Raw genomic sequence first — 24,525 nt, 5'->3', positions numbered from 1 at the left:
AACTTCTCCCCATTTCTTTCAGCTCTTTCACATTTTAGATTTAACCACTCTGCATTTGCAATGCCATAAACTGTACCGGGACTCCCAGCACTGGGTCTCAATATCTTTTTTAACGGGCCTCGTGCCCCTGTTCTTTCCAAACAAAACCCATTTTCCCCTACATTAAAGCAGAACTGGTTGTTTTAGTCAAGTTCTTCTTTAATACGAGGAAATGCAGAGAAGGTCCCTGAAAGGAATGAAGCCTTTTCTTAAAGCGTTCCGTTTCCACCTGCCCGGTCCAGAAGGCTTCACTGGCATCTTGTATCCCAGCGTTGTGTCATGCTCCTGACGGCATCAACCTGAGGAGCTCTCCCGGGCCTTCTCTGCCAGCTGTCACCTGCCTGCATCAAACCTCACTGTCCTCATGTCATCTGCTCTGAGGATGAGGGCCAGCTTCACAGAACTCTGGAAATCACCAGGTCCTGGTCTCCAGTTGTATAAACTGCACTGCCCTGGGCTCCTAACTCCTTCAAGTTTGTTGTGTTGCATTCTCTCTCTCTCTTTTTTTTTTTTCCTTTTCTTTTTTGAGATGGAGTTTCACTCTTTTTTTTTTTTTTTTTTTTTTGAGACGGAGTCTTGCTCTGTCGCCCGAGCTGGAGTGCAGTGGCCAGATCTCAGCTCACTGCAAGCTCCGCCTCCCGGGTTTACGCCATTCTCCTGCCTCAGCCTCCCAAGCAGCTGGGACAACAGGCGCCAGCCACCTCGCCCGGCTAGTTTTTTTGTATTTTTTTTTAGTAGAGACGGGGTTTCACTGTGTTAGCCAGGATGGTCTCGAACTCCTGACCTCGTGATCCGCCCGTCTCGGCCTCCCAAAGTGCTGGGATTACAGGCTTGAGCCACCGCGCCCGGCTGGAGTTTCACTCTTGTTGGCCAGGCTGGAGTGCAATAGCACAATCTCGGCTCACTGCAACCTCTGCCTCCCGGGTTCCAGCAATTCTCTTGCCTAGCTGGGATTACAGGTATGCGCCACCACGCTTGGCTAATTTTGTATTTTTAGTAGAGACTGGGTTTTTCCATGTAAGTCAGGCTGGTCTCAAACTCCCGACCTCAGGTGATCCGCCAACCTCGGCCTCCCAAAGTGCTGGGATTACAGGCGTGAGCCACCGCACCCGGCCCTATGTTGTGTTGCATTCTTAACTGGACCAGATACACCTCCCTATAGGGAGCCCACAGTACAACCCCATGCTCAAGGCCCACCTCTTCCCTCCTCTCTCTCCTGGAGCCTGTGGGCCTTCTCTGCACCCTTCCACCTCCTGGCATTCCCCTGCTTCTAAGGGCAAGTGCTCCCTAACTGTTTGGGTGCTGGTTTGGAGGGCATAGAGAATTTGGGAGCTTTAAATTAGGTTGATGGCTGGACAAAATGAAGAAGAACATTTCATGTCATGTGAAAATGATATGAAATCAACTTCCGGCACCCATAAATAAAACTCTGTTGGGACACAGCCATGCTCATTCACTCACATATTTATCTGTAGCTGCTTTCACACCACAATGGCTGCAAAGCCAAAAATATTTACTATCTGGTCCCTTATTGAAAAAGTGTACCAAAGGCCATTGAGGATCTCTTGAGGCCAAGAATTTGAGACTAGCCTGGGCAACAAAGAGAACCCATCTCTACAAAAATTTGAGGCTGGGCACAGTGGCTCATGCCTGTAATCTCAGCACTTCAGGAGGCCGAGGCGAGTGGATCACCTGAGGTCAGAAGTTCGAGACCAGCCTGACCAATATGGTGAACCCATCTCTACTAAAAATACAAAAATTAGCCAGGCATGGTGGCAGGCGCCTGTAGTGCCAGCTACTTGGGAGGCTGAGATAGGAGAATTGCTTGAACCCGGGAGGCGGAGGTTGCAGTGAGCCAAGATCATGCCACTGCACTCCAGCCTGGGCAACAGAGCAAGACTCCGTCTCAAAAAATAATAATAATAATTAGAAATTAGCCAGGCGTGGTGGCATGTGGCTGTAGTCCCAGCTACTCAGGAGGCTGAGGCAGGAGGACTGCTTGGGTCTAGGAGGTTGAGGCTGCAGCAAGTTACGATCACACCACTGCACTTCAGCCTGGACAACAGAGCAAAATCCTGTCTCTAAAATAAAGAAATAAATAAGTTTGGGGCTAGCAGTCCTACTAAATGCACACACATCAGGTTGTGCAGTATTCAAACACGTGAGCTGAAATGGTCTGAAAAACATGTTCTTCTTTTTTTTTTTTTTTTGAGACGGAGTCTTGCTCTGTCGCCCAGGCTGGAGTGCAGTGGCCGGATCTCAGCTCACTGCAAGCTCCGCCTCCCGGGTTCACGCTATTCTCCTGCCTCAGCCTCCGGAGTAGCTGGGACTACAGGCGCCCGCCACTTCGCCCGGCTAGTTTTTTTGTTTTTTGTTTTTTTTTTTTTTGAGACGGAGTCTCACTCTGTCGCCCAGGCTGGAGTGCAGTGGCGGATCTCAGCTCACTGCAAGCTCCGCCTCCGGGTTCACGCCATTCTCCTGCCTCAGCCTCCCGAGTAGCTGGGACTACAGGCGCCTGCCACCTCGCCCGGCTAGTTTTTTTTGTATTTTTTAGTAGAGACGGGGTTTCACTGTGTCAGTCAGGATGGTCTCGATCTCCTGACCTCGTGATCCGCCCGTCTCGGCCTCCCAAAGTGCTGGGATTACAGGCTTGAGCCACCGCGCCCGGCCGTTTTTTTGTATTTTTTAGTAGAGACGGGGTTTCACCGTGTTAGCCAGGATGGTCTCGATCTCCTGACCTCGTGATCCGCCCGTCTCGGCCTCCCAAAGTGCTGGGATTACAGGCTTGAGCCACCGCGCCCGGCTCTTCTTTCTTTTTTAATTCACAAATAATAATTGTACATATTTATGGGGCACATAGTCATGTTTCAATACATATAATGTATAGTGATCAAATCAGGATAATTATTTTGAATCCTTTAACAAATCTCTCCCTCTTCCTCAAAAATGTCTCATTTCTAATTGCCCTTGAATCAGCTTTGATAATTCTACACACACTATCATTAGCCCTTTTATAGGAAAAGGCCTTTGCAGATGAAGATAACACATAGAACACAGGAAGGGAATTTCTAGGAACACGCTGCTTATAAACAGGGCAAATCATTACCAGTACTTTTGTCCAAATCAATTCAAACCTATAATCTCCACTTCAGAAAAAGTGAATTCATAGTTTTCATAACCCTTAAGGAATTAACTGGTGATTAAGAAAAAAAGAGGAATTGTTCTTTTTTTTTTTTTTTTTTGAGACGGAGTCTCGCTCTGTCGCCCAGGCGGGAGTGCAGTGGTCGGACCTCAGCTCACTGCAAGCTCCGCCTCCTGGGTTTACACCATTCTCCTGCCTCAGCCTCCCGAGTGGCTGGGACTACAGGCGCCTGCCACCTCGCCGGCTAGTTTTTTGTATTTTTTTTAGTAGAGACGGGGTTTCACCATGTTAGCCAGGATGGTCTCGATCTCCTGACCTCGTGATCCGCCCGTCTCGGCCTCCCAAAGTGCTGGGATTACAGGCTTGAGCCACCGCGCCCGGCCGGAATTGTTCTTGAATGTAAAAATTAGGCTCGGCTGGGCGCGGTAGCTCATGCCCATAATCCCAGCACCTTGGGAGGCCGAGGCAGAAGGATCACCCGAAGTCAGGAATTCAAGACTAGCCTGGCCAACGTGGTGAAACGCCACCTCAAATAAAACATAAAAAATTAGCCAGGCATAGTAGCGCACACCTGTACTCTCAGCTACTCGAGAGGCTGAGGCAGGAGAATCGCTCGAACCTGGGAGGTGGAGGTTGCAGTGAGCCAAGATGGTGTCACTGCACTCCAACCTGGGCGACAAGAGCGAAACTCTGTCTCAAAAAGAAAAAAAAAAAAAAACAAAAAAAAACAATAGGCTGACTCTAGTCATCCATCCACTGTGGCTATCAATATCTTTAGGCTGTGATCCTATTTCAAGGCATTGTTTTTTACTAGAGAACTCTTTACTTTCCTGTTTCTCTTTTTTTTCTTTTTTTTTTTTTTGAGACGGAGTCTGGCTGTGTCGCCCAGGCTGGAGTGCAGTGGCATGATCTCGGCTCACTGCAAGCTCCGCCTCCCGGGTTCATGCCATTCTCCCGCCTCAGCCTCCAAGTAGCTGGGACTACAGGCGCCCGCCACCACGCCCGGCAAATTTTTTGTATTTTTAGTAGAGACGGGGTTTCACCGTGTTAGCCAAGATGGTCTCGATCTCCTGACCTCGTGATCCGCCCGCCTCGGCCTCCCAAAGTGCTGGGATTACAGGCTTGAGCCACCGCGCCCGGCCTACTTTCCTGTTTTTCTATTTAATCCAATCATTGTAACTCCTGGCCTATAAGTCAAATTTAAATGAAAAAATGAATAGCATTTAAATGCTTTCTATCAAAATTGTTCATTGTTTTCACAGGCAATGTAGGCAAATGTATTTTGTTCATAGCATTCTTGCAAAAACGGGCTGACTTGGAAAAAAGCCTACAAAAGAAACGTGCCAATAGGGGATGGGGGACTCCTCCAAAAGAAATGTGCCAGCTTATAAAAAGATAAATAAATACATAAAATTCTACAAAAGAAATATGTTGACTAGAGAAAAAAAAGGTCCATAAAACACTATCGGCCGGGCACAGTGGCTCATGCCTGTAATCTCAGCACTTTGGGAGGCTGAGGCAGGCGGATCACTTGAGATTAGGGGTTCGAAACCAGCCTGACCAACATGGAGAAACCCCGTCTCTACTAAAAATACACAAAATTAGCCAGGCGTGGTGGCGCATGCCTGTAATCTCAGCTACTTGGGAGGCTGAGGCAGGAGAATCGCTTGAACCCGGAGGTGGAGGTTGCAGTGAGCCAAGATCGCGCCACTGCACTCAAGCCTGGGCAACAAGAGTGAAACTCTGTCTCAAAAAAAAACAGAAAACAAAAAAAAACCCACTATCATGCTATATGTTTTGATATTTTTATGCTACCCAGTAGAGCCTCGCACAGTGGTCACATTCTTATCTCTGGCACAGCCTTTTTTGGAGACCTGTGGAAGACAGTGCTGCACAAGTGTGAGGGCACAAGTTCATATATCACATGCTTCTTGGAAACTATGAAGCACAACTTAAATTTAAGGCAACATAATTTTCTTTCCCTTTAGAAAAGGGACTTTTTAAAAAATTAAGGAGAAAAAATTAAAGAAATTGTTGCCTGGAAACAACCCAAATGTCCAGCAGCTGATGAGTGGATAAACAAAATGTGGTCCATCCATACAATGGAATATTATTTGGCATTAAAAGGAATGAAGTACTGATACATGCTACAATGTGGATGCAGCAAAAAAATTATGATAAAAGAAAGAAGACAGACCAGGCATGGTGGCTCACGCCTGTAATCCCAGCACTTCGGGAGGCCAAGGTGGGCAGATCACCTGAAGTCAGGACTTCAAGACCAGCGTGACCAATAAAACCCCGTCCTACTAAAAATACAAAAATTAGCCAGGCGTGGTAGTGGGTGTCTGTAATCCCAGCTACTCGGGAGGTTGAGGCAGGAGACTCGCTTAAACCTGGGAGGTGGAGGTTGCAGTGAGCCGAGATCGCGCCACTGCACTCCAGGCTGGGCGAAGAGTGAGACTATCTCAAAAAAAGAAAAAAGAAAGAAAGAAGCCAGACACAAAAGACCACAAATCATATGGTTCCGTTTACATGAAATGTCCATTATGGGCAAACCTATAGACAGAAAGTAGATTAGTGGTTGCCAGGGGCTGGCGGGGAGTAGGGTTGGTGACAGCTAATGGGTACAGGGTTTCTACAGGAGGTGATGAAAATGTCCTAAAATTGCGGTGATGGTTACACAACTCTGTGAATGCACTAAAAAAATCAGTGAATTGGGCTGGGTGCGGTGGCTCACGCCTGTAATCCCAGCACTTTGGAAGGCCGAGGCAGACATGTCATGAGGTCAGGAGATCAAGATCATCCTTGCTAAGACGATGAAACTCCGTTTCTACTAAAAATACAAAAAAAATAGCCAGGCGCGGTGGCTCAAGCCTGTAATCCCAGCACTTTGGGAGGCTGAGACGGGCAGATCACGAGGTCAGGAGATCGGGACCATCCTGGCTAACACGGTGAAACCCCGTCTCTACTAAAAATACAAAAAACTAGCCGGGCGAGGTGGCGGGCGCCTGTAGTCCCAGCTACTCCGGAGGCTAAGGCAGGAGAATGGCGTAAACCCGGGAGGCGGAGCTTGCAGTGAGCTGAGATCCGGCCACTGCACTCCAGCCGGGCGACAGAGCAAGACTCCGTCTCAAAAAAAAAAAAAAAAAAAGTCGGCAAGTGCCTGTAGTCCCAGCTACTCGGGAGGCTGAGGCAGGAGAATGGCGTGAACCTGGGAGGCGGAGATTGCAGTGAGCCGAGATCGCGCCACTGCACTCCAGCCTGGGCGACAGAGTGAGACTCCGTCTCAAAAAAAAAAAAAAAAATCAGTGAATTGTACACTACTAATAGATGAATTATATGATGAATTATATCTCAATAAAGTTGTTTTCAAAATTTTCAAAACAAGCTTTGGTGCTGTGTTAAGATTCATAAAAATAATAAAATCATCAATTTTTTTTTTTTTTTTTTGAGACGGAGTCTCGCTCTATTGCCCGGGCTGGAGTGCAGTGGCTGGATCTCAGCTCACTACAAGCTCCGCCTCCCGGGTTTACGCCATTCTCCTGCCTTAGCCTCCCGAGTAGCTGGGACTACAGGTGCCCACCACCGTGCCCGGCTAGTTTTTTGTATTTTTTTAGTAGAGACGGGGTTTCACCGTGTTAGCCAGGATGGTCTCGATCTCCTGACCTCGTGATCCGCCCATCTCGGCCTCCCAAAGTGCTGGAATTACAGGCTTGAGCCACCGCGCCCGGCCAGAAGGCATTTTCTAAAGAATTCTTATAACTTCACAGGATTCTAAGGGATTCTTATAATTTCATGAAAATGACACTGAGCACTCACAATTCCTGAGCATCCGGTCTCCTTAGCAATCTGCCTTCCCCTTTTGTCACATTTCTTCCGCTTGTTTTTGAGGCCCTAGGAAGGCAGGGCTGGTATCTGTCCTGGTCACTATTATATCTGCACATGGCACAGAGTGGGCACTCAAGATATAATTATTAAATTGAATTAAAGGCTTTGGTTTGTTTTAAACAATAAGTTATTCTTATGTAATATGCTAATTTATGAAAACAGTTCCACAGAAATTAGAATTAACCTTTCGGGGAGTGGAGCGATCAGCAAATAGCAAATGGCAAAAGCCATCTCCCCACACTGGGGCTGCCAGGGAACAGAGAAATATGCCTCTGAGATGCACAACTGCCCTCCTACTTGGAAGCTCATTTGTGAGTCACTAAGACCAGGTAAACAGACATTAAACAGGGAACCGGTTCAAATGTAAAGGAGAGAACCATGGATTCAAAAGAACTGAGTGTGAATCAGGGCTCTCTCTCCCAGTCCAAGTTCATCTCCAGGAGCATCGGTAACTCACAAAACAGCCCAATGAACAGGAGGTAGTCATGCAGATCAAATGCGGAGGGGCATTCAATGTGTTCTACTGAGGCCAGCCCAAGGGAGAAGCTTACTAGGGAGAGGAATGCCCAGAGCAGAGGGTCAGTGAGGGTAAGGGAGATGGGAAGAGGGAGAATCAGGGCCCTCCAAGGATGCTGGAAGGGGCAGGGGTGAGTCTCCACCACCCAGAGTATGGGGCACCTGCAGTCACATGAGCGACATCCGACGTCTTGTAAAATAAACAACATGGGAAACTTACTTAATATTGAATTTTCAGTTTTGAAAACAGTTCTTCTTATTCCCAGTCTCATTGTTCCTCCCAAATTGCCAGGGTTGTGCTCAGGCATATCAATCACCTTAGAAAACAAAACAAGTTCAGTTTTGCCATCTTGTAAAAATGTCATTTCCCAAATTTCAAGCTTTACTTTTAAAGGAATGATCATTGGGTAAGCATGGTCCCTAAACTATAACATTTGATCAGTCTTTCCAATGATTATGTTCAAACACAGGCATGATGTAGACACACCGCACATTGTACTTCCTTTCCATCTGCTTCTCATCTTTCATTTAAATCACTTATAAATAACGCATCAGGAGCATCTTGATGATGTCTCTCCTGCCATTACTCAAACTGTCAGTTCTAAGTAGTCCTCCCACTTCAATATCTGGATTGCTGAGGCCTCCCACATCAGTGTTCACATCTTTCGTGATAACCCTCTTCCCACTGCCCAGTGCATTCCCTAAAGATTTTCCATAAGCAAATCTATCAGTACTTGTACTGTGGAAAGGTATACCAAAAGAACCTATTTTTAGAAAACCATTAGAGGGATTCCAAAAAAGAAGAAGAAAGAAAGAAAGAAAGAGAGAGAGAGAGAGAGAGAGAAAGAAAGAAGGAAGGAAGATGAGACAAAAGAAAAGAAAAAAGAAAAAGAAAAAGTAGTATCATCCAGTCTAGCACACTCTGTGGGTCAGAAACTTAAGTGGCATCCTTGATCACTCCCTCTCCCTCATAGCCACCCTGTCAAGTCCTGTGGATTCACCCCCTCCAAAATTCCCACATCCATCCACTTTTCTCCAGCCCTCCCCCAGGCTACAGCAATGGCTCACTGACTGGCCACTCAACACTCCCATGGCCCCAGCACACCCTGCCTACTACAGGCAGAGTGGTCTATTCACACAGCAAATCTTAGTGCGGCATTTTTTCTTGCTTGAAACCCTTGACCTCATGGTATCGGGCCAGCCTAACCCTCCAGCCTTATCTCAGATTCCCTGCCCCTCTCATCCTGAGAGCTGGTTCTTTGAGTTTTTCAACTGCATCTCCTTTCTTCCTGCCATGGCGACTTGGCACATGCTATGCCTTCTGCCTGGACAATCTCCTCCCATTCCTCAAATGAAACCATCCTTAACCCTGAAATTTTAGCTCAACTATCCAACATCAGCCACTCCAGGAGCTGGTATTTCTGGGAACCGTAGCCGAGTCAGTGTCCTCTATCTGTGCCCTCACAGAACGAGGTTCTTCCCCATCCCTGCCCTTCTCTCAGTTTGTGTCTGGCGAGTGCTTTGTGGGAGAGACAGTCAATCTTTGAGAGCCGGAGTGGCTTTATGTTTATGATCGCAATCACACCGCAGAAATTGAGAAACAGGTGATTTTTATGAAAAGCTTGTCTCGTAATTCATCCGTTTTCTCAGTTCTGTTCACTATGATCTCATGGTTCATTTCATCTTCTTTTCTAAAGTTGTTAGAACAGACTACAGTTGGGTGAGTCAACCTGTTCTAATGGAATTGCTTGAGCTTCCCTCTCATAAAACCTTTCCTTTGCTGTTGCTGTTGTTGTTTTTCCCATACTGTAATTGCCACACATTGCTCTACAGGAATCTTTGACAACTGGAATTTTCTGAGGTAAAAAATTCCCAAGAAAATGTCTGATCTTATTAGTGCCCCAGAACTTTCCGAGCCATCTGAACCCAGTGTCCCGAGCTCGCTCCAAGAGTTACTTCAGGGAAAGGGTGGAGAAGAAACTCGATGACCTCCCTTGTTAGATGGAGTGCTCAATTCTCAAGTGCTCTTGGCCTTGGCATCTTGTTCCTATCTTTGGTTGGCTAATTATGGCTAGGTTAAGTACTACTGGGGTGAGGTGAGAGAGGGCATTTGCTTCTGGCTGATGAAGCTGAGTTGCACATAGATGCCTGGCCTCTCTATGTCTTCTCTAAATCAGGTAAGACTGCACTACCTGCCACAGATTCAGAAGTACCACGTGTATTCAGAGCCTCAACTTCCATTTAAGTTTCAGACAACCTGAACCATCTAGGCAGACTACAGGGATAACCTCCCCTAACTTCTTGATAGAAGTGCACTATGACTCTTCAGTCTACCCTTCCACACTGTGTTGGGTTCCAATAACCAAGAAGAGTCTTTACATGTAGTTTGTTCAGTTACTGGCAAGGTTGGTATTCAAGAAACATTCTGGTGTGAAGCATTGAGATTAGAGTAAAATTAGCCAACTAAGAACAGGAGGCCAGGTGCAGTGGCTCATGCCTGCAATCCCAACACTTTGGGAGACCAAGGCAGACAGATCACTTGAGCCAGAAGTTCAAGACCAGACTGGACAACATGGTCTCTACAAAAAATACAAAAATTAGCTGGGTGTGGTGACACAGGCTGTAGTCCCAGCTACTCAGGAGGCTGAGGTGGAAAGATTGCTTGAGCCTAGGAGGCAGAGGTTGCAGTGAGCTATGATCACACCACTGCACTCCAGCCTGGGCAACAAAGCAAGACCTTGTCTCAAAAATGTGAAGAAAAACAACAGGAAACCTGCCTTACTGCTTACTTGGGATGAACTTGACAAGCACTTTAAGACCAGAAAATATTTCCAAAAGTCAAGTGTAGGGGGTGGGGAGGTGGGAGGTGGGGAGAGAAGGAAAATGCAGTAGGCATAGGGGCTGCCTAAGAGCATTAAAAACTCCTTCAACAAAGTGAGAGAAGTCTAAAAAGTCCTCAAAGAATACTATGAGATTATTTAGCAACATGGAGACAAACACTAGGAGAAAGAGCTAGAAGAAGCTAAAGAGTGGTAGAGAGGGAGTGAGAATTAATGACTTTGTCATTACAGACTTTTCAGAACTGTTGGCTTTTTAAACTTTGCACATAGTATTTTACCAATGAAAATACAAGTTTAGGCCGGGCGTGGTGGCTCAAGCCTGTAATCCCAGCACTTTGGGAGGCCGAGACGGGTGGATCACGAGGTCAGGAGATTGAGACCATCCTGGCTAACACAGTGAAACCCCATCTCTACTAAATAATACAAAAAACTAGCCGGGCGAGGTGGCGGGCGACTGTAGTCCCAGCTACTCGGGAGGCTGAGGCAGGAGAATGGCGTGAACCTGGGAGGCGGAGCTTGCAGTGAGCTGAGATCCGGCCACTGCACTCCAGCCTGGGCGACAGAGCAAGACTCCGTCTCAAAAAAAAAAAAAAAAAGAAAATACAAGTTTAAGTCATCAAGAGTAAAATGTAGTATTTAGGCCTTACACTAGAGTATTAGTTCACATTATCCCTGCTGTTTTCAGAAGTAATAAACACTACCTTCTCCTGAAATGATAGCACAGAAAGAAATCCAGGTATAAACGCCACTGTAATCCTCTGATTAAAACATGCTAGAGTAGGAACCATTAGATAAGGCAAAAAATGCTAGAGAAGAGGTGGGAAGCAGGTGAAAACAGGTCTCCAGTACCAATGTTGCCCTGAACATCAGTGAAAGGAGAAAAGCAGGGAGAGAATTGACAGACAAGTCGCTGATGGAGTGAGGGAACAGGAGGGTTCTGTGTGGGCCTAGCTTAGGAGGTCTCATCTGGGAATCACCATTGCATACTCAGGCAAAGAAGAACACCGCCAGGCACCAGCTGGTGGAACCCCAACGCCCAGGAAGGGGAAGGTCGGGGGAGGGCAGAGACTATGGTGCCCAAGCCTGACACACCAGCTGCCTTGCAGAGTTATCAGATGATCCTACAAGCTAGATCCTACAAGATGATGATGGGTGGCTGCCTCTTGGGCTATAAGCAACCTGATTCAGCAGCAAAAATTAACAAAAATGTCTTTCTTCCCTGCATTCCTTCTACTAAAAGCCTGAGAGACAGAAGAACATCACAGTTTCAAAACATACCTATTTTATCATTACTGGGGTGGTTAAAGAAATAATCTCAAATATGCTTTAGATTTAACACCAACATTTCCAAAACACTCTAGATCTAGATGCATCTGAAAGGAAAATGCATCTTCTGTTGCAAAACGATTGCCTTTGCTTCCTCTAATTCAGCCTAAATACTGGCTGTCATCTGATCCCCAGATCTGTCCTCTCTGGAACTGAGCCGTATAGCACAAGAAAAATAAGAAAGGATCAATAAGTGATAAAGCTTTAGGAGATGTAAAAGCAGCATGTAAGGATAAATATGGCACTAATAACCTTTACTGATGTTTTCTGCAGCCCATAATAAAAGTGTAATGAGTTCAAGACTTTACAGCATCCCAAGTGCCTTAAACAACAAAGTCTACAGGAGTGAGGTTCTCTTAGCAATAGTGAAATTCCTGACGGGACCTACCTGCCCTGCCCTGGTAAGCCTGGCTTTCCTCTTGTTCCTTATCTGTGAATATTTCACCTGGAGACAAAGGGAAAGCCTACTCACCAGCAGCTATTTCTATTTCCAGACTCTTAGGCAACACACAGCAATTTCCTCTAGCATTTTTTCTTTCCATTTTGTAGCATCAGGGTTTCAGCATGTTGCCCAGGCTGGTCTTGAATTCCTGGGCTGAAGCAATCTGCCCGCCTTGGCCTCCCAAAGTGCTGGAATTCTAGGCATGAGCCACCACGCCTGGCCTCCTCTAGTATTCTTTACAAGTATTCTCCAACTCATTCCTTTCCTACTACTCATTAGGTTTTCAAGCCTGATTCTGACTTTGATTCTAAGTCATATCCAAGTTGTACATAAAGTATCAAGCAGTTTTACATCAGCATTACTTTCCCTAATGTTGGGTTACACTGCTAGCTCCAGCAGCCTCCATCACTACAGACTAAACCTAAACTCTTCTGGGTGGCTCTCAGGTCCTACCTCACACAGGAGCCCAGACTAGCCATGCCCTCCTTGTGTATTCTAACCTGTAGCTTCTACCTCAGCTGCTGGGGCCATTGTCAATGGCACCTCCGCTCTCCTACCCACCACCATACTACACACAGACCGCCTCCTTCTCTACTTTTCCCAAGATGCCTTCTCCCTCCCATTCCTCAGGCTTTAGGGGCTCCCTCCAGTTCCCCTTACTGCCTCATAATTAATGCCATTATTATGCTCAGCCTACCAAATAAATAACCTATACATTGTCAATTCATTTTCAGTAACTCATTGTAGGAGACTGAATAATGCCTCCCCCACCCCAAAGCTATCCACATCCTAGTCCCTGAAACCTATGAATCTGTGGCAAAAGGGACTTGCAGATGTGATTAAGTTGAGGAATTTTTTTTTTTTTTTTTTTGGAGACAGGCTCTCACTCTGTCTCCAAGGCTGGGGTGCAGTGGCATGATCACAGCTCATTACAGCCTCTGACTCCTGGCTTCAAGTGATCCTCCCACCTCAGCCTTCCAAGTAGCTGGGGCCACAGGTGCATGCCACCATGTCTGGCTAATTTTTTGGTATTTTTTTGTAGAGATGGGGTTTCGCCATGTTGCCCAGGCTGGTCTTGAACTCCTGGCTTCAAATGATCCTCCAGCCTTGGCCTCCCAAAGTGCTGGGATTACAGGAATGAGCCACCATGCCCAGCCTGTAAATTGAGGTTCTGGAGGAGGGAAGATTCTGGATTATCAGGGTGGGCCCAGTGTAACCACAAAGGCTCATAAATGAGAGAGGCAGGAGGGTCAGGGTCAGAAAAGGGGATATGACCACAAAGTAGAGATCAGATAGACTGGAAGATGCTATGCTGCTGGCTTTGAAGATGGAGGACGGCCATGTGCAAGTGGCCTCTAGAAGCCAGAAAAAGCAAGGAAACGGATTCTCTCCTACACCCTCCAGAAGGAACACTGCCCTGCCAACCCACTTTATACCTCTGACTTCCAGAAGAAATGTGTATGTGTTTCAAGTCACTGTGTTTGTGGTAATTCGTTACAACAACCATAGGAATCTAATACCGTTATTTACTACAAACAGCTTTAACTTCCTCTATTATTTCATAAATGCATCTCCTCTCAAAAATTAAGTGTAGGTTCATCAAGCACAAGGATTAGATCTTTTTATTTTCCATCTCCACCGAGGAGTTCAACACAGTGTCAGTTCAGATCAAGTACTCAATAATGGAATCTCCCAGTGTTTTAAATGTATTAAAAACTAACAGAGGAGACTAAGGGATGGGTCAGTGGGCCAGAGAGTAGCAGAGGGGTGTCTGAGATACTCATGGATGTCCCAAGTTGCAGGTAAGTCACTTCAGCAGACGGGAAGGGAGGGATGGTGCCCTGCTCAGAGGCCGAGTACACACTATGCCCAGTCCTGCCTGACAGAGTCCTGCCTCTAACCTAAAGCAGTGTTTTTCCCATTTCTGGCTTCCAACCTGCGTTGTGTCACCAAGTAGTGTGAGAATGGGATCTACAATGGGGAAACCAATGAGCAGTCCCATAAGTACATATGTATTTTTCCAGTCTTTTAAACTTGGTTTTTTCCCCACTGGTAAAAGAAGGCTGCTATGGTTTGAATGCATTCCCCAAAGTTGATGCGTTGCAAGCTTAATCCCCAGTGCAACAGTGTTGAGAGTTGGAACCTTTAAGAAGCAATTAAGTTATAAGAGCTCTGCCCCCATGAGTGGATTAATGCCATTATCATTGGAATAGTTAGTTATTAATGGGAATGGGTTCCTGGTAAAAGGATGAGCTCAGTCCCCCTCCCTCTCTCTCACCCATGTGATACCTTCCACCACATGATGACACAGCAAGAAGGCCCTCACCAGATGCCAGCACCTTGATCTTGGACTTCCCAGCCACCCTCCAGAACTGTGAGGAAATAATTTCTTTTCTTTATAAATTAGCCAGTCTCAGGTACTCTGTTATAACAGCTCAAAACAGACAAAAGCCTATATCATTTTCATCAGGAAAATAACTTTCTTAGACCTCAGAAAAGAATCTTCTTATACCTCCAGATGTAAACATAACACTTAAGTGTGATACTACTTGTGGTCCTAATGTTAACATACAACAGTTGTCCTCAGAGAAGCCCTTCTCCTGGGAGGGGCATGTGGCATGGTGGTTGAGGGTGCAGGCTGGGCCTGAACTTGAATTCCAGCTCTACTACTGACCAGCAATGTGACCTTGAGCAGGTCCTTGGATGTCTCTACAGACTGGGGGGACCAACAGCATCCACTTCATAAAGTTGCAGCAAGGATTTAATGAGGCCATGGGAGTTGGATGCCCAGGTCAGCACACTGCCCATGGTAAAAATATGCCCTCAAGAAGCATAGGCTATGGTCAGGAGGCCTCTGGGAACTCAACTGCTGAAGGTGAGCACAGGCTGACCCAAAAGAAGTGAGCCTCACAGCCCAGGCAAAGGTTGGAAGTGAGCTTTGTCTGAAGGTCCAGGGAAGGTAGACACCAGGTCAGGTGACAAGCAAGCTATACTTTCTGGGAAAGTTGCGTTTGAGTATTCAAGATCTCTTTTAAACTTCAGGATCAAAGATAGTAAGAACCCATGGATAGCATTTCACACCCATTTTGTTTTGCATGGACCAGGTACTAACACTGTACCCTCTTCCTGAAGGTGCTTTTCAAGATACTCCATGCTGTCAACTTCAAGCAGAATAACCCAGAGAAGCCTGTGGTGCCCAGAGCTCTTAAAATATGTTACCCTTGGCTTTCCTAGGAAAAATTAAGTCTGTCCAAAGATCAACAATTGAACAGTGAGGTGATAATAACCTTTGCCTCTCCATTTTTCCATTACCACCCTTGTGCCTGACATTTTCCCCCTTTCTCTAGTTTCAAAACGCACTCTTGTGAACACACCCTGTATTTATCACTTGTCTCCATATATTTTTAGTTAATGTTTCACGAGAGTATCTATTAGTGGATTTTTCATGTTTCCAAGTGCAAGTTTACCTTCATGCTTTTAAGTCTATGAGTAAGGAGAAAAATAAGAGACAAGAGATGTGACTGGTAGAAGTGAACAAGTAAAAACTTAAGAAGCCCCACAGGCTGTTTTTCAGGTTCAAGTTTTGCTAGCATTGGCTGCAAATATAAATTCTGACAATAGGCAGCATTGGGCCCATTCTTTTTTTTTTTTTTTTTTTTTTTTTTTTTAGACAAAGTTTCACTCTTGTTGCCCAGGCTGGAGTGTAATGGCACGATCTCGGCTCAACGCAACCTCCACCTCCAGGGTTCAAGCAATTCTCCTGCCTCAGCCTCCCGAGTAGCTGGGATTACAAGCATGCACCACCATGCCCGGCTAATTTTTGTATTTTTAGTAGAGATGGGGTTTCTCCATGTTGGTCAGGCTGGTCTCAAACTCCTGACCTCAGGTGATCCGCCCACCTCGGCATCCCAAAGTGCTGGGATTACAGGCGTGAGCCACCGCGCCCAGCTGCATTGGGCCAATTCTAATCAGAAGTTGTCCCTTGAAATAAGAGATTGGTAGCCTAAAAAACTATTAACCAATACTGCTCCAAAAGTTTTTCTTAGAGATAATTTATATATATACATACACACGTCATATGTAATATATGGTGTGTTATATAGAACATGTTATCTTTCATCAAACATATCGTTACTAAGATGACATACAGTTATTAAAATCATTTCTTGAATACAGATGCAAAAAACAGGCCAGGTGCAGTGGCTCACGCCTGTAATCCCAGCACTTTGGGAGACTGAGGCGGGCAGATCATTTGAGCCCAGGAGTTGGAGACCATCCTGGGCAACACAGCAAAACCCATGTTGTATTTCTCTACAAGAAATACAAAAAAAACCAAATTATCTGGGTGTGGTGGTGCATGCCTGTAGCCCCAGCTACTCGGAAGACTGACGTAGGAGGATCACCTGAGCCGGGGAGGTTGAGGCTGCAGTGAGCTGTGTTTGTGCCACTGCACTCCAACCTGAGTGACACAGTGAAGCAGCCTCAAAAAAACAAACAAAAAAACCAGATGCAAGAAATGCAATAATCACCCCATTTGATTTTAGCTCACAAGTGGTAATTTGAGAGAAAAGATGATTTAAGATGCTGTTCAACAACTGGGGAGATTTGACATGGGCTATGATAATGGCATTGTGGTTACATAGGAGAATGTCTTTGTCCTTAGGAGACAGATGCTGAGGTGTTTGGGGGGAAGCATCTGGATGTTTGTAATTCATTCTCAAATGACTCAGGGGCGGAGGAAAGTGTCTGTCCAGAGAAAGAGAAAGCAAATGTGGAGATGTTAGCACTTAGTGAATCTAGTTGAATGGCAGACTGGCGTTCATTGCACTATTCTTGCCACTTTCCTGTAGATTTGAAATATTTTTTAAAAGATGTTAAAAAAAAAGATAGTTCTTGTTATGATTAAGCACAAAAGCCTACTTCCTCCCAGGAAAACAGAACATATGTGTAAAAACACTGGCAATTTTCTAAAATCTTGATTAAAATGTATTGCCAAAATCAGAATATTTTTGTGTAAAATCTTATAACTAAAAATAAATGCCTTTCTTTACTCCAACCAGTGAGTTATACATATTCTATATTGGTACATAGCAAGTCAAAGAATGCATAATAAAAACAAGAAGAATATATACAAGACAGCAAAGACACATGGAATGATAATGCTCAAGATTGGCGGGAAGCTTTTAAGGAATTCTATTAGATTTCCCATTTGTTCTCCAATGTAAATAAGGCCCTAGAATTTTAGAGCTGAGAAACATCAGGGAACAATACGGTCCCAAAAAAAAAAAAAAAAAAAAAGAAACATCAGGGAACAATACGGTCCCAATAGTTCAGTCCTCAGTTTGTAGGTGATATAAGGCAGAGTCAGAGAAAATTATTTAAGTGTGGAAGTGTACAAGTGTTTCAAAGCTGTAAAGTGCTCTTAAAATCCACCTGGAACCCCTTCCTGTGAGTTACAATCAGCATTAGATCAATGTACCTTGGAAACGTCCTACTTATTTCATGGAACTCTTTCCAGTAGAAATCAATTGCCTTGGCAATTTTAAATCACGGCAGTTCCAAAAAGTTTGAAGTATTTCAATTGAACAAGAGTAAGTCAAGTGTTCTCACAAGTTTTTCGAATGGTAACAAATATATTTGGTAAGGAAAAGGATAATGAGAATAAAAAGCAGACATGGGACCAACAAATAATAAAAGCGCTGAAAAAATGACCATGTTACTCAATATTTTGATTTGCCAAATAAAACCACAAAGTACTGAGTATCTTCTTTCCACTTCTTAAACCTGCTTCTGAAGCAATACTTCCATTCATTCATTCATGTATTCAAATATTTAAACCGCTAATATGTAAAGACATCAGAAGGACTTCAATGGCCATACTGTAATTTTTTAAACTATGTAATATTGTCCTTCTATGACAGTATTTTTTTTTTTTTACAGACAGGATCTCACTCTATCACACAGGCTGGAGTGCAGTGGCACAATCATGGCTCACTCTTGCCTCAACCTCCCAGGCTCAGGGAATCCTCCCACCTCAGCCTCTACAGTAGCTGGGACTACAGGCATGCACCACCACACCTGGCTGATTTTTTAAATTTTTCAGTAGAGATGAGGTCTTGCTATGTTGACCAGGCTGGTATCAAACTCCTCACCTCAAGCCATCCTCCTGCCTTAGCCTCCCAAAGTGCTGGGATTACAGGCATGAGCTACTGAATAGGGCAGCATTTTTTTTTTCTGGATATGAAGAAAGTTATTTTTTAAAGCCTAAATATGCAACTAAATTGAAAATAATCCTCTATATCTAAGCTTTATGAAATGTGAACTGTGAGCAAATATCATAATTATACATTGGAGGGAAAACATAATCTCAGGGGGAAAAAAATTCAAGCTTACACTTAGGACTCTGAACCATGAAGCAGCTGTCAAGATGGACCTTTATTGGATCTTGCCCTTAATCATGGAGTTCACGCAGTCTTAAGCCCGGGTGTCAAAAACCATTAATAATTACCCTTAAATGGCCAACAAAAGGATATGTTCATAATCAGGGTGGAGTGCCTGTAAAGACTATAAAAGTCTCACGATTCTGCTCAGCTCTTCAAACTCCTCTTTGATTCTTCTAGCTGTTTCACTATTGGGCGACCAGGTTAGTGTGATTTTGGTACTACCTAGAGCTCCTTCTGTTTGCATGAATACTCTGCTTCCTTTCAGAATTGTGTGAAACATAATGGTCTGGGGAGAAGGTGAGTTTATGCCATCTGAAGATATTCCCTGTAATTTAGAAGCTAGAAGCTATGGTCAAGTATTCTTGAAGACCACAGCCTGCAGAGTACAGATCAGGTACATAAAAGTGAAGAATGGGCCGGGCGTGGTGGCTCAAGCCTGTAATCCCAGCACTTTGGGAGGCTGAGACGGGCGGATCACGAGGTCAGGAGATCAAGACCATCCTGGCTAACACGGTGAAACCCCGTCTCTACTAAAAAATACAAAAACTAGCCGGGCGTGGTGGCCGGCGCCTGTAGTCCCAGCTACTCGGGAGGCTGAGGCAGGAGAATGGCGTGAACCTGGGAGGCGGAGCTTGCAGTGAGTTGAGATCCGGCCACTGCACTCCAGCCTGGGTGACAGCGAGACTCCGTCTCAAAAAGAAAAAAAAAAAAAAGTGAAGAATGCCATTAATTGCTAATAAAAATGTTTGGCTCCAGGACCATCCCCCCCAATCTCCTAACAGATGTACTCTAAGAACAGACATTTAACATACTATCTAAGATAGTTTTTTTTGTTGTTGTTTTTTTGTTTTTGTTTTTGTTTTGCGACGGAGGCTCGCTCTGTCGCCCAGGCTGGAGTGCAGTGGCATCGCACTCACTGCAACCTCTGCCTCCCGGGTTCAAGCGATTCTCCTGCCTCAGTCTTCCAAGTAGTTGGGACTACAGGCATGTGCCACCACACCTGGCTAATTTTGGTATAGAGACAGGGTCCCACCATGTTGGCCAGGCTTCCACGGTCTCGAACTCCTGACCTCAAGCGATCCACCCTCCTCGGCCTCCCAAAGTGCTGGTGTAATCACAGGCATGAGCTACCGTGCCCAGCCTAAGATGCTTATTTTAAAACATGTTGGCAGTTACTGGTGTTGTTCCCACCCCGACGTTCTCTTTTCCTTATTCTTCCCCATTTATGCCAAGGAAATGGCCCAATGGCACTAAAATCCTGCTGACAACCCTCAGCACAAAACTCTGCTTCAGCTTTTTGGTAAGTTTATTTTCTTCCGAATTTATAGGACACCAGAATGAGTACTAAAAAGTCTCCTGAGGAACTGAAGAGGATTTTTGAAAAATATGCAGCCCAAGAAGGTGATCCAGACCAGTTGTCAAAGGATGAACTGAAGCTATTAATTCAGGCTGAATTCCCCAGTTTACTCAAAGTAAGTGGCCATCTGTAGAGCCGGCTTAATGGGACTGATGGTGGGAGGGGAGGGAGGGAGGGGAGAGGACTCTGGTAAAGCTTTATAGGACCATCACTTGAGGGAGGACACATGCAGGTGGGCTTTCTTCCCCTTAAGTCAGGCCACATTTCAGAAGGCAAGCTCTCAGAAAACAAGGGCCAAGCCTTCTATCCCTCCCGCAGCCTCAGCACAGGACTGTGCAGGACTAGCCATGGTAAATGGAAGCAATGCCAAATTATGCCTGGAAGACCCACAAGTCACCAAGCAAACCCACTAAGGCCTTCAGCAAGGATTCAGTAATTCTGTGCCAGGCTTTAGGAAAACAAAGAGGACTGCAAAATAGTGTTAGCTGGCCTTGGATGGGCTTCATTTTTATACGTAAAATCCCTCAACAAGACCAACATTTATTAGCAGTCTGTTAGGAATACCCACTGACAAATTGCCTTGTCAGCACTCATTTATATTTCAAAAGCATTTAAATTTGTGTTCATCACTTAAATTTGTGTTAATGAGGCAACCATGCATTTCTAAACAACTTTCAAGAAAGGACTAAATTTCCTGGGCCATAAAGTTTCACATCAAAATCACCCCAGAGTTGTCAAAATCAAAATGTATTCAAGGCAACAGAGTTGAGAGAAGAGCTGATCCTCCTCTCTCCAATACACAGTACTTTCCTTTTGCTAAAGAAAAAACTGACTGAGGACATTTGCTAAAGATGGTAAGGCAACTTACTCCAGGAGGGCCATGGCGATCCATACTGAAACAGGTTCTTGCCATGGGGAGACAGATTGGGCTCAACTCCTAAATGGACAAGTGGGGGTTTATGATCATGGAACAGGATGGGGGGACAATGGATGGAAAATTACCAGGGAAATATCCAGGATAAGGAGTTTCTGGTTAAATTGCCTTGATAGGATTCTAGCTGAAGGCAGACCAGGTGATCAGATACTAAGGGTGGTCAGATACAAGGACAGAGAGGGAAGCCCAAGGTCGGGCCTAGTCAAGCAGAGGACTCAAAGGAGAGAGTCATTGTCATTTTGCAATTAAAAACCATCTTCACAACAGAAATGACATGCAATTGTTTCTTATGACTCAGTCACTATTTAGCTCTAACTTCAGGAGAGAACATTTCTTCAAATATTTTAACCAGTTCTCCAGATCTTAACCAGAAATGTCCCTTCTGTCAATATGACAACTGGAAAGACTTCTGTTTTTAATACTAAAAAGAAAAAAAGTTGAATTCAATGACCCTATAATCTGATATTTTCTCATTTTCTTATAGTTGAAATATAGAAGAACTTGTAAAAACAGTTAAAATCACTAGCAGAGGCCGGGCGCGGTGGCTCAAGCCTGTAATCCCAGCACTTTGGGAGGCCGAGACGGGCGGATCACGAGGTCAGAAGATCGAGACCATCCTGGCTAACACGGTGAAACCCCGTCTCTACTAAAAAATACAAAAAACTAGCCGGGCGAGGTGGCGGGCGCCTGTAGTCCCAGCTACTCGGAGGCTGAGGCGGGAGAATGGCGTAGACCCGGGAGGCGGAGCTTGCAGTGAGCTGAGATCCGGCCACTGCACTCCAGCCTGGGCCACAGAGCGAGACTCCGTCTCAAAACAAAACAAAACAAACAAACAAAAAAAATCACTAGCAGAAAAATGGACTTTTTAATTGAAAAGCAAAATAAGTTAGTGAGACATTTAAATTTTGAAAAAACCTTTATTTTTTTCTTTTTTTTTTTTTTTTTTTTTTTTTTTTTTTTTTGAGACGGAGTCTCGCTCTGCCACCCAGGCTGGAGTGCAGTGGCCGGATCTCAGCTCACTGCAAGCTCCACCTCCCGGGTTTACGCCATTCTCCTGCCTCAGCCTCCCGAGTAGCTGGGACTACAGGCACCTGCCTCGTCGCCCGGCTAGTTTTTTTTTTTTGTATTTTTCAGTAGAGACAGGGTTTCACCGTATTAGCCAGGATGGTCTCGATCTCCTGACCTCGTGATCCGCCCGTCTCGGCCTCCCAAAGTGCTGGGATTACAGGCTTGAGCCACCGCGCCCGGCCACCTTTATTTTTTTCTAAAAGGAAGAAAATAATCATCTAACAGGAAGCCTAGGCCATGTACTCAAACAAGGTAACTCAAAAGGTAACATGAGTAACTTTTTCTATACTTTATGTCCTTCCTACAAAAAGTACATAAGACATAATCTGGAACAAGGTAGGAAGACAAATGGTAAGTTCTGAAAGTATACTTACATGTACCTGATTATATTTCCATAAGGTTTCCATTACTAAGGTTTTCCACCATACTCTGTTTACATATATCATCACCATGTATGGTTAGAATCTAGTAAAGGCTTCAGGAAAACAGTGTTCATATTCATAAATCAAAGGCTGAATAAGTAACTTACAGTTTGGTCTTGTAATCAAAGCAAAGTGCTGAGTGTTTTTGTAGGAATCTTAGGGGTTAAAACAGATCTTCCATAGAGATGTGTTGCACAAAATTGTGAATCTACTTAGCACTACTGAGCTGTATGCTTAAAAATGATTAAGAGCATTAATTCAATGTTATGTGTTTTTACCACAATTTATATATACATATATGTAATATAGTCTAATTTGAAACTGACAAACTGAACTGTTATTTCAATCGGTTTTCTAAGTAGTATTTTGCACAGATAGACTCTTACCTGAAAATCCAAGTAGTAATGGCTTTAAGGTTAGAGTTTTATGGTAGAGACAAAAATTAAGTCCGCTTAAGACACTGCAGGAAGTTCAGTAGTCAAAAAGCCTGCACACGATCTCACATGACATCTCAAGCAGTGGTTCTCCAAGTGTGGTCCCAGAGCAGCAGCATTGGCACCACCTGGGAAGCTGTTGAAACTATAGATTCTCCAGCCTGGACAACACAGCAAGACCTTGTCTCTATTAAAAATTTTCAAAAATTAGCCGGGTGTGGTGGTGCATGCCTTTAGTCCCAACTACTTGGGAGGCTGAGGCAGAGGGATCATTTGAGCCTAGGAGGTGGAAGCTGCAGTGAGCTGTGACCATGCCACTGCACTCCAGCCCAGGTGACAGAGCAAGACCTTGTGTACAGATTCTCAGGCCCCACCCCAGGCCTAGTGAGTCAGAAACTCTGGAGGTGGGGCTGGCAATCTGTATTTACTAAGGCCAGCAAGCCTATCGTGTGATTCTGATGCATGCTAAAGCATGGGAACCATTGAGCCAAAGTCATTTTGCATAACTCAGCGTTTGGGAAAAACTGGGCAGTGGTTAGTTAAGGGGTTGAGCTCTGGAGTCAATGTGTGGACCCCAACCCCTCTGCTAACCAGCTGTGGACGCTCAAGCAAGTGACCGTCTATCTCTGAGCCTGTTTCCCCACCTGTAAAGTAGATCTCCCTCATAGCGTGGTCGAAAGGATCACAGAAGGAGCCCTCCCAGCCTGCTGCCTCATGTAATATGTCAGCCCTAGCCCTGGAGCAGGAGACAAACCCAGCTCCCAGGAAAACCTTGCGGCAGGGGTCCTCAACTATTTGTGCACCATGGGCAATCCAGTGAAGCCCAAAGATCCCTTCTCAGAAGAATGTTTTTAGAGGCATAAAGAAAAAGACCCAGATTACATAAGAAACAACTGTATTAAAATACACATTGTATTAAAATAATAAATGTGTGATATGGGGGGGAAAAAGGTAGCCAGTTCTATGACACAGAGCAACACGATGGCTAAAGCTGGTCTCCCTCTGTTAGCTATTAGATGCATCTCACTGGAAACCTGGGCTGCCTTCTTCGCACACAGACCCAAGGCCTCTAATTTCTGAGAACGTGTAGCAGTAACTGATTCATTTTTTCTCCCCTCCCCTCTCCCATTCTTTTTTTATCTAAAACAGGGTCCAAACACCCTAGATGATCTCTTTCAAGAACTGGACAAGAATGGAGATGGAGAAGTTAGTTTTGAAGAATTCCAAGTATTAGTAAAAAAGATATCCCAGTGAAGGAGAAAACAAAATAGAACCCTGAGCACCGAAGGAAGAGCGCCTGTGCTGTGGTTTTATCCTATGTGGAATCCCCCAAAGTCTCTGGTTTAATTCTTTGCAATTATAATGATCTGGCTGTGAGGTTCAGTTATCATTAATAAGAAATTATTAGACATACCTTACTTGTTAAGTACTGACCCTCATAACATAATAGACTTGAAAGTACCTTAGTCTGATTCAACTAATTCTATAGATTTAAAAGAGAGAGAGAGAGGGAGGCTGAGGCAGGAAGAACACTTGAGCCCCGGAGGTCAAGGTTGCAGTGAGCCATAATCACACCACTGCACTCCAGCCTGGACCACAGAGGGAGACCCCGTCTTAAAAAAAAAAAGAAAGAAGAATGTGAGGGCCAAGATAGCTCTGTGATCCTGCCCAAAA

General features: G+C 44.9%; 2 protein-coding genes across 2 annotated transcripts in view; one reads left to right on the top strand and one right to left on the bottom strand.

Annotated features, from left to right (window-relative positions):
- CTPS2 (CTP synthase 2) overlaps positions 1-24,525 on the bottom strand; it is a 136,733-nt gene that overhangs the window by 47,343 nt on the left and 64,865 nt on the right. Inside the window, 1 exon segment of the mRNA XM_033200893.1 lies at positions 7,806-7,902. Coding sequence (XP_033056784.1) covers positions 7,806-7,902 — 97 coding nt within the window.
- Positions 18,754-24,109, top strand: S100G (S100 calcium binding protein G). Its single transcript, XM_033200892.1, has 3 exons — positions 18,754-18,836; positions 19,965-20,108; positions 24,001-24,109. The coding sequence occupies exons 2-3, from the start codon at positions 19,974-19,976 to the stop codon at positions 24,103-24,105; spliced, it is 240 nt and encodes a 79-aa protein (XP_033056783.1). The 5' UTR covers positions 18,754-18,836; positions 19,965-19,973; the 3' UTR covers positions 24,106-24,109.

The sequence above is a fragment of the Trachypithecus francoisi genome, unplaced genomic scaffold, assembly GCF_009764315.1.
Source record: "Trachypithecus francoisi isolate TF-2019V2 unplaced genomic scaffold, Tfra_2.0 Lachesis_group6, whole genome shotgun sequence".
NCBI classification, from domain to species: domain Eukaryota; kingdom Metazoa; phylum Chordata; class Mammalia; order Primates; family Cercopithecidae; genus Trachypithecus; species Trachypithecus francoisi.
Note: the sequence above shows the minus strand (reverse complement) of the source record. Positions and strands in the feature narration are given on the sequence as shown.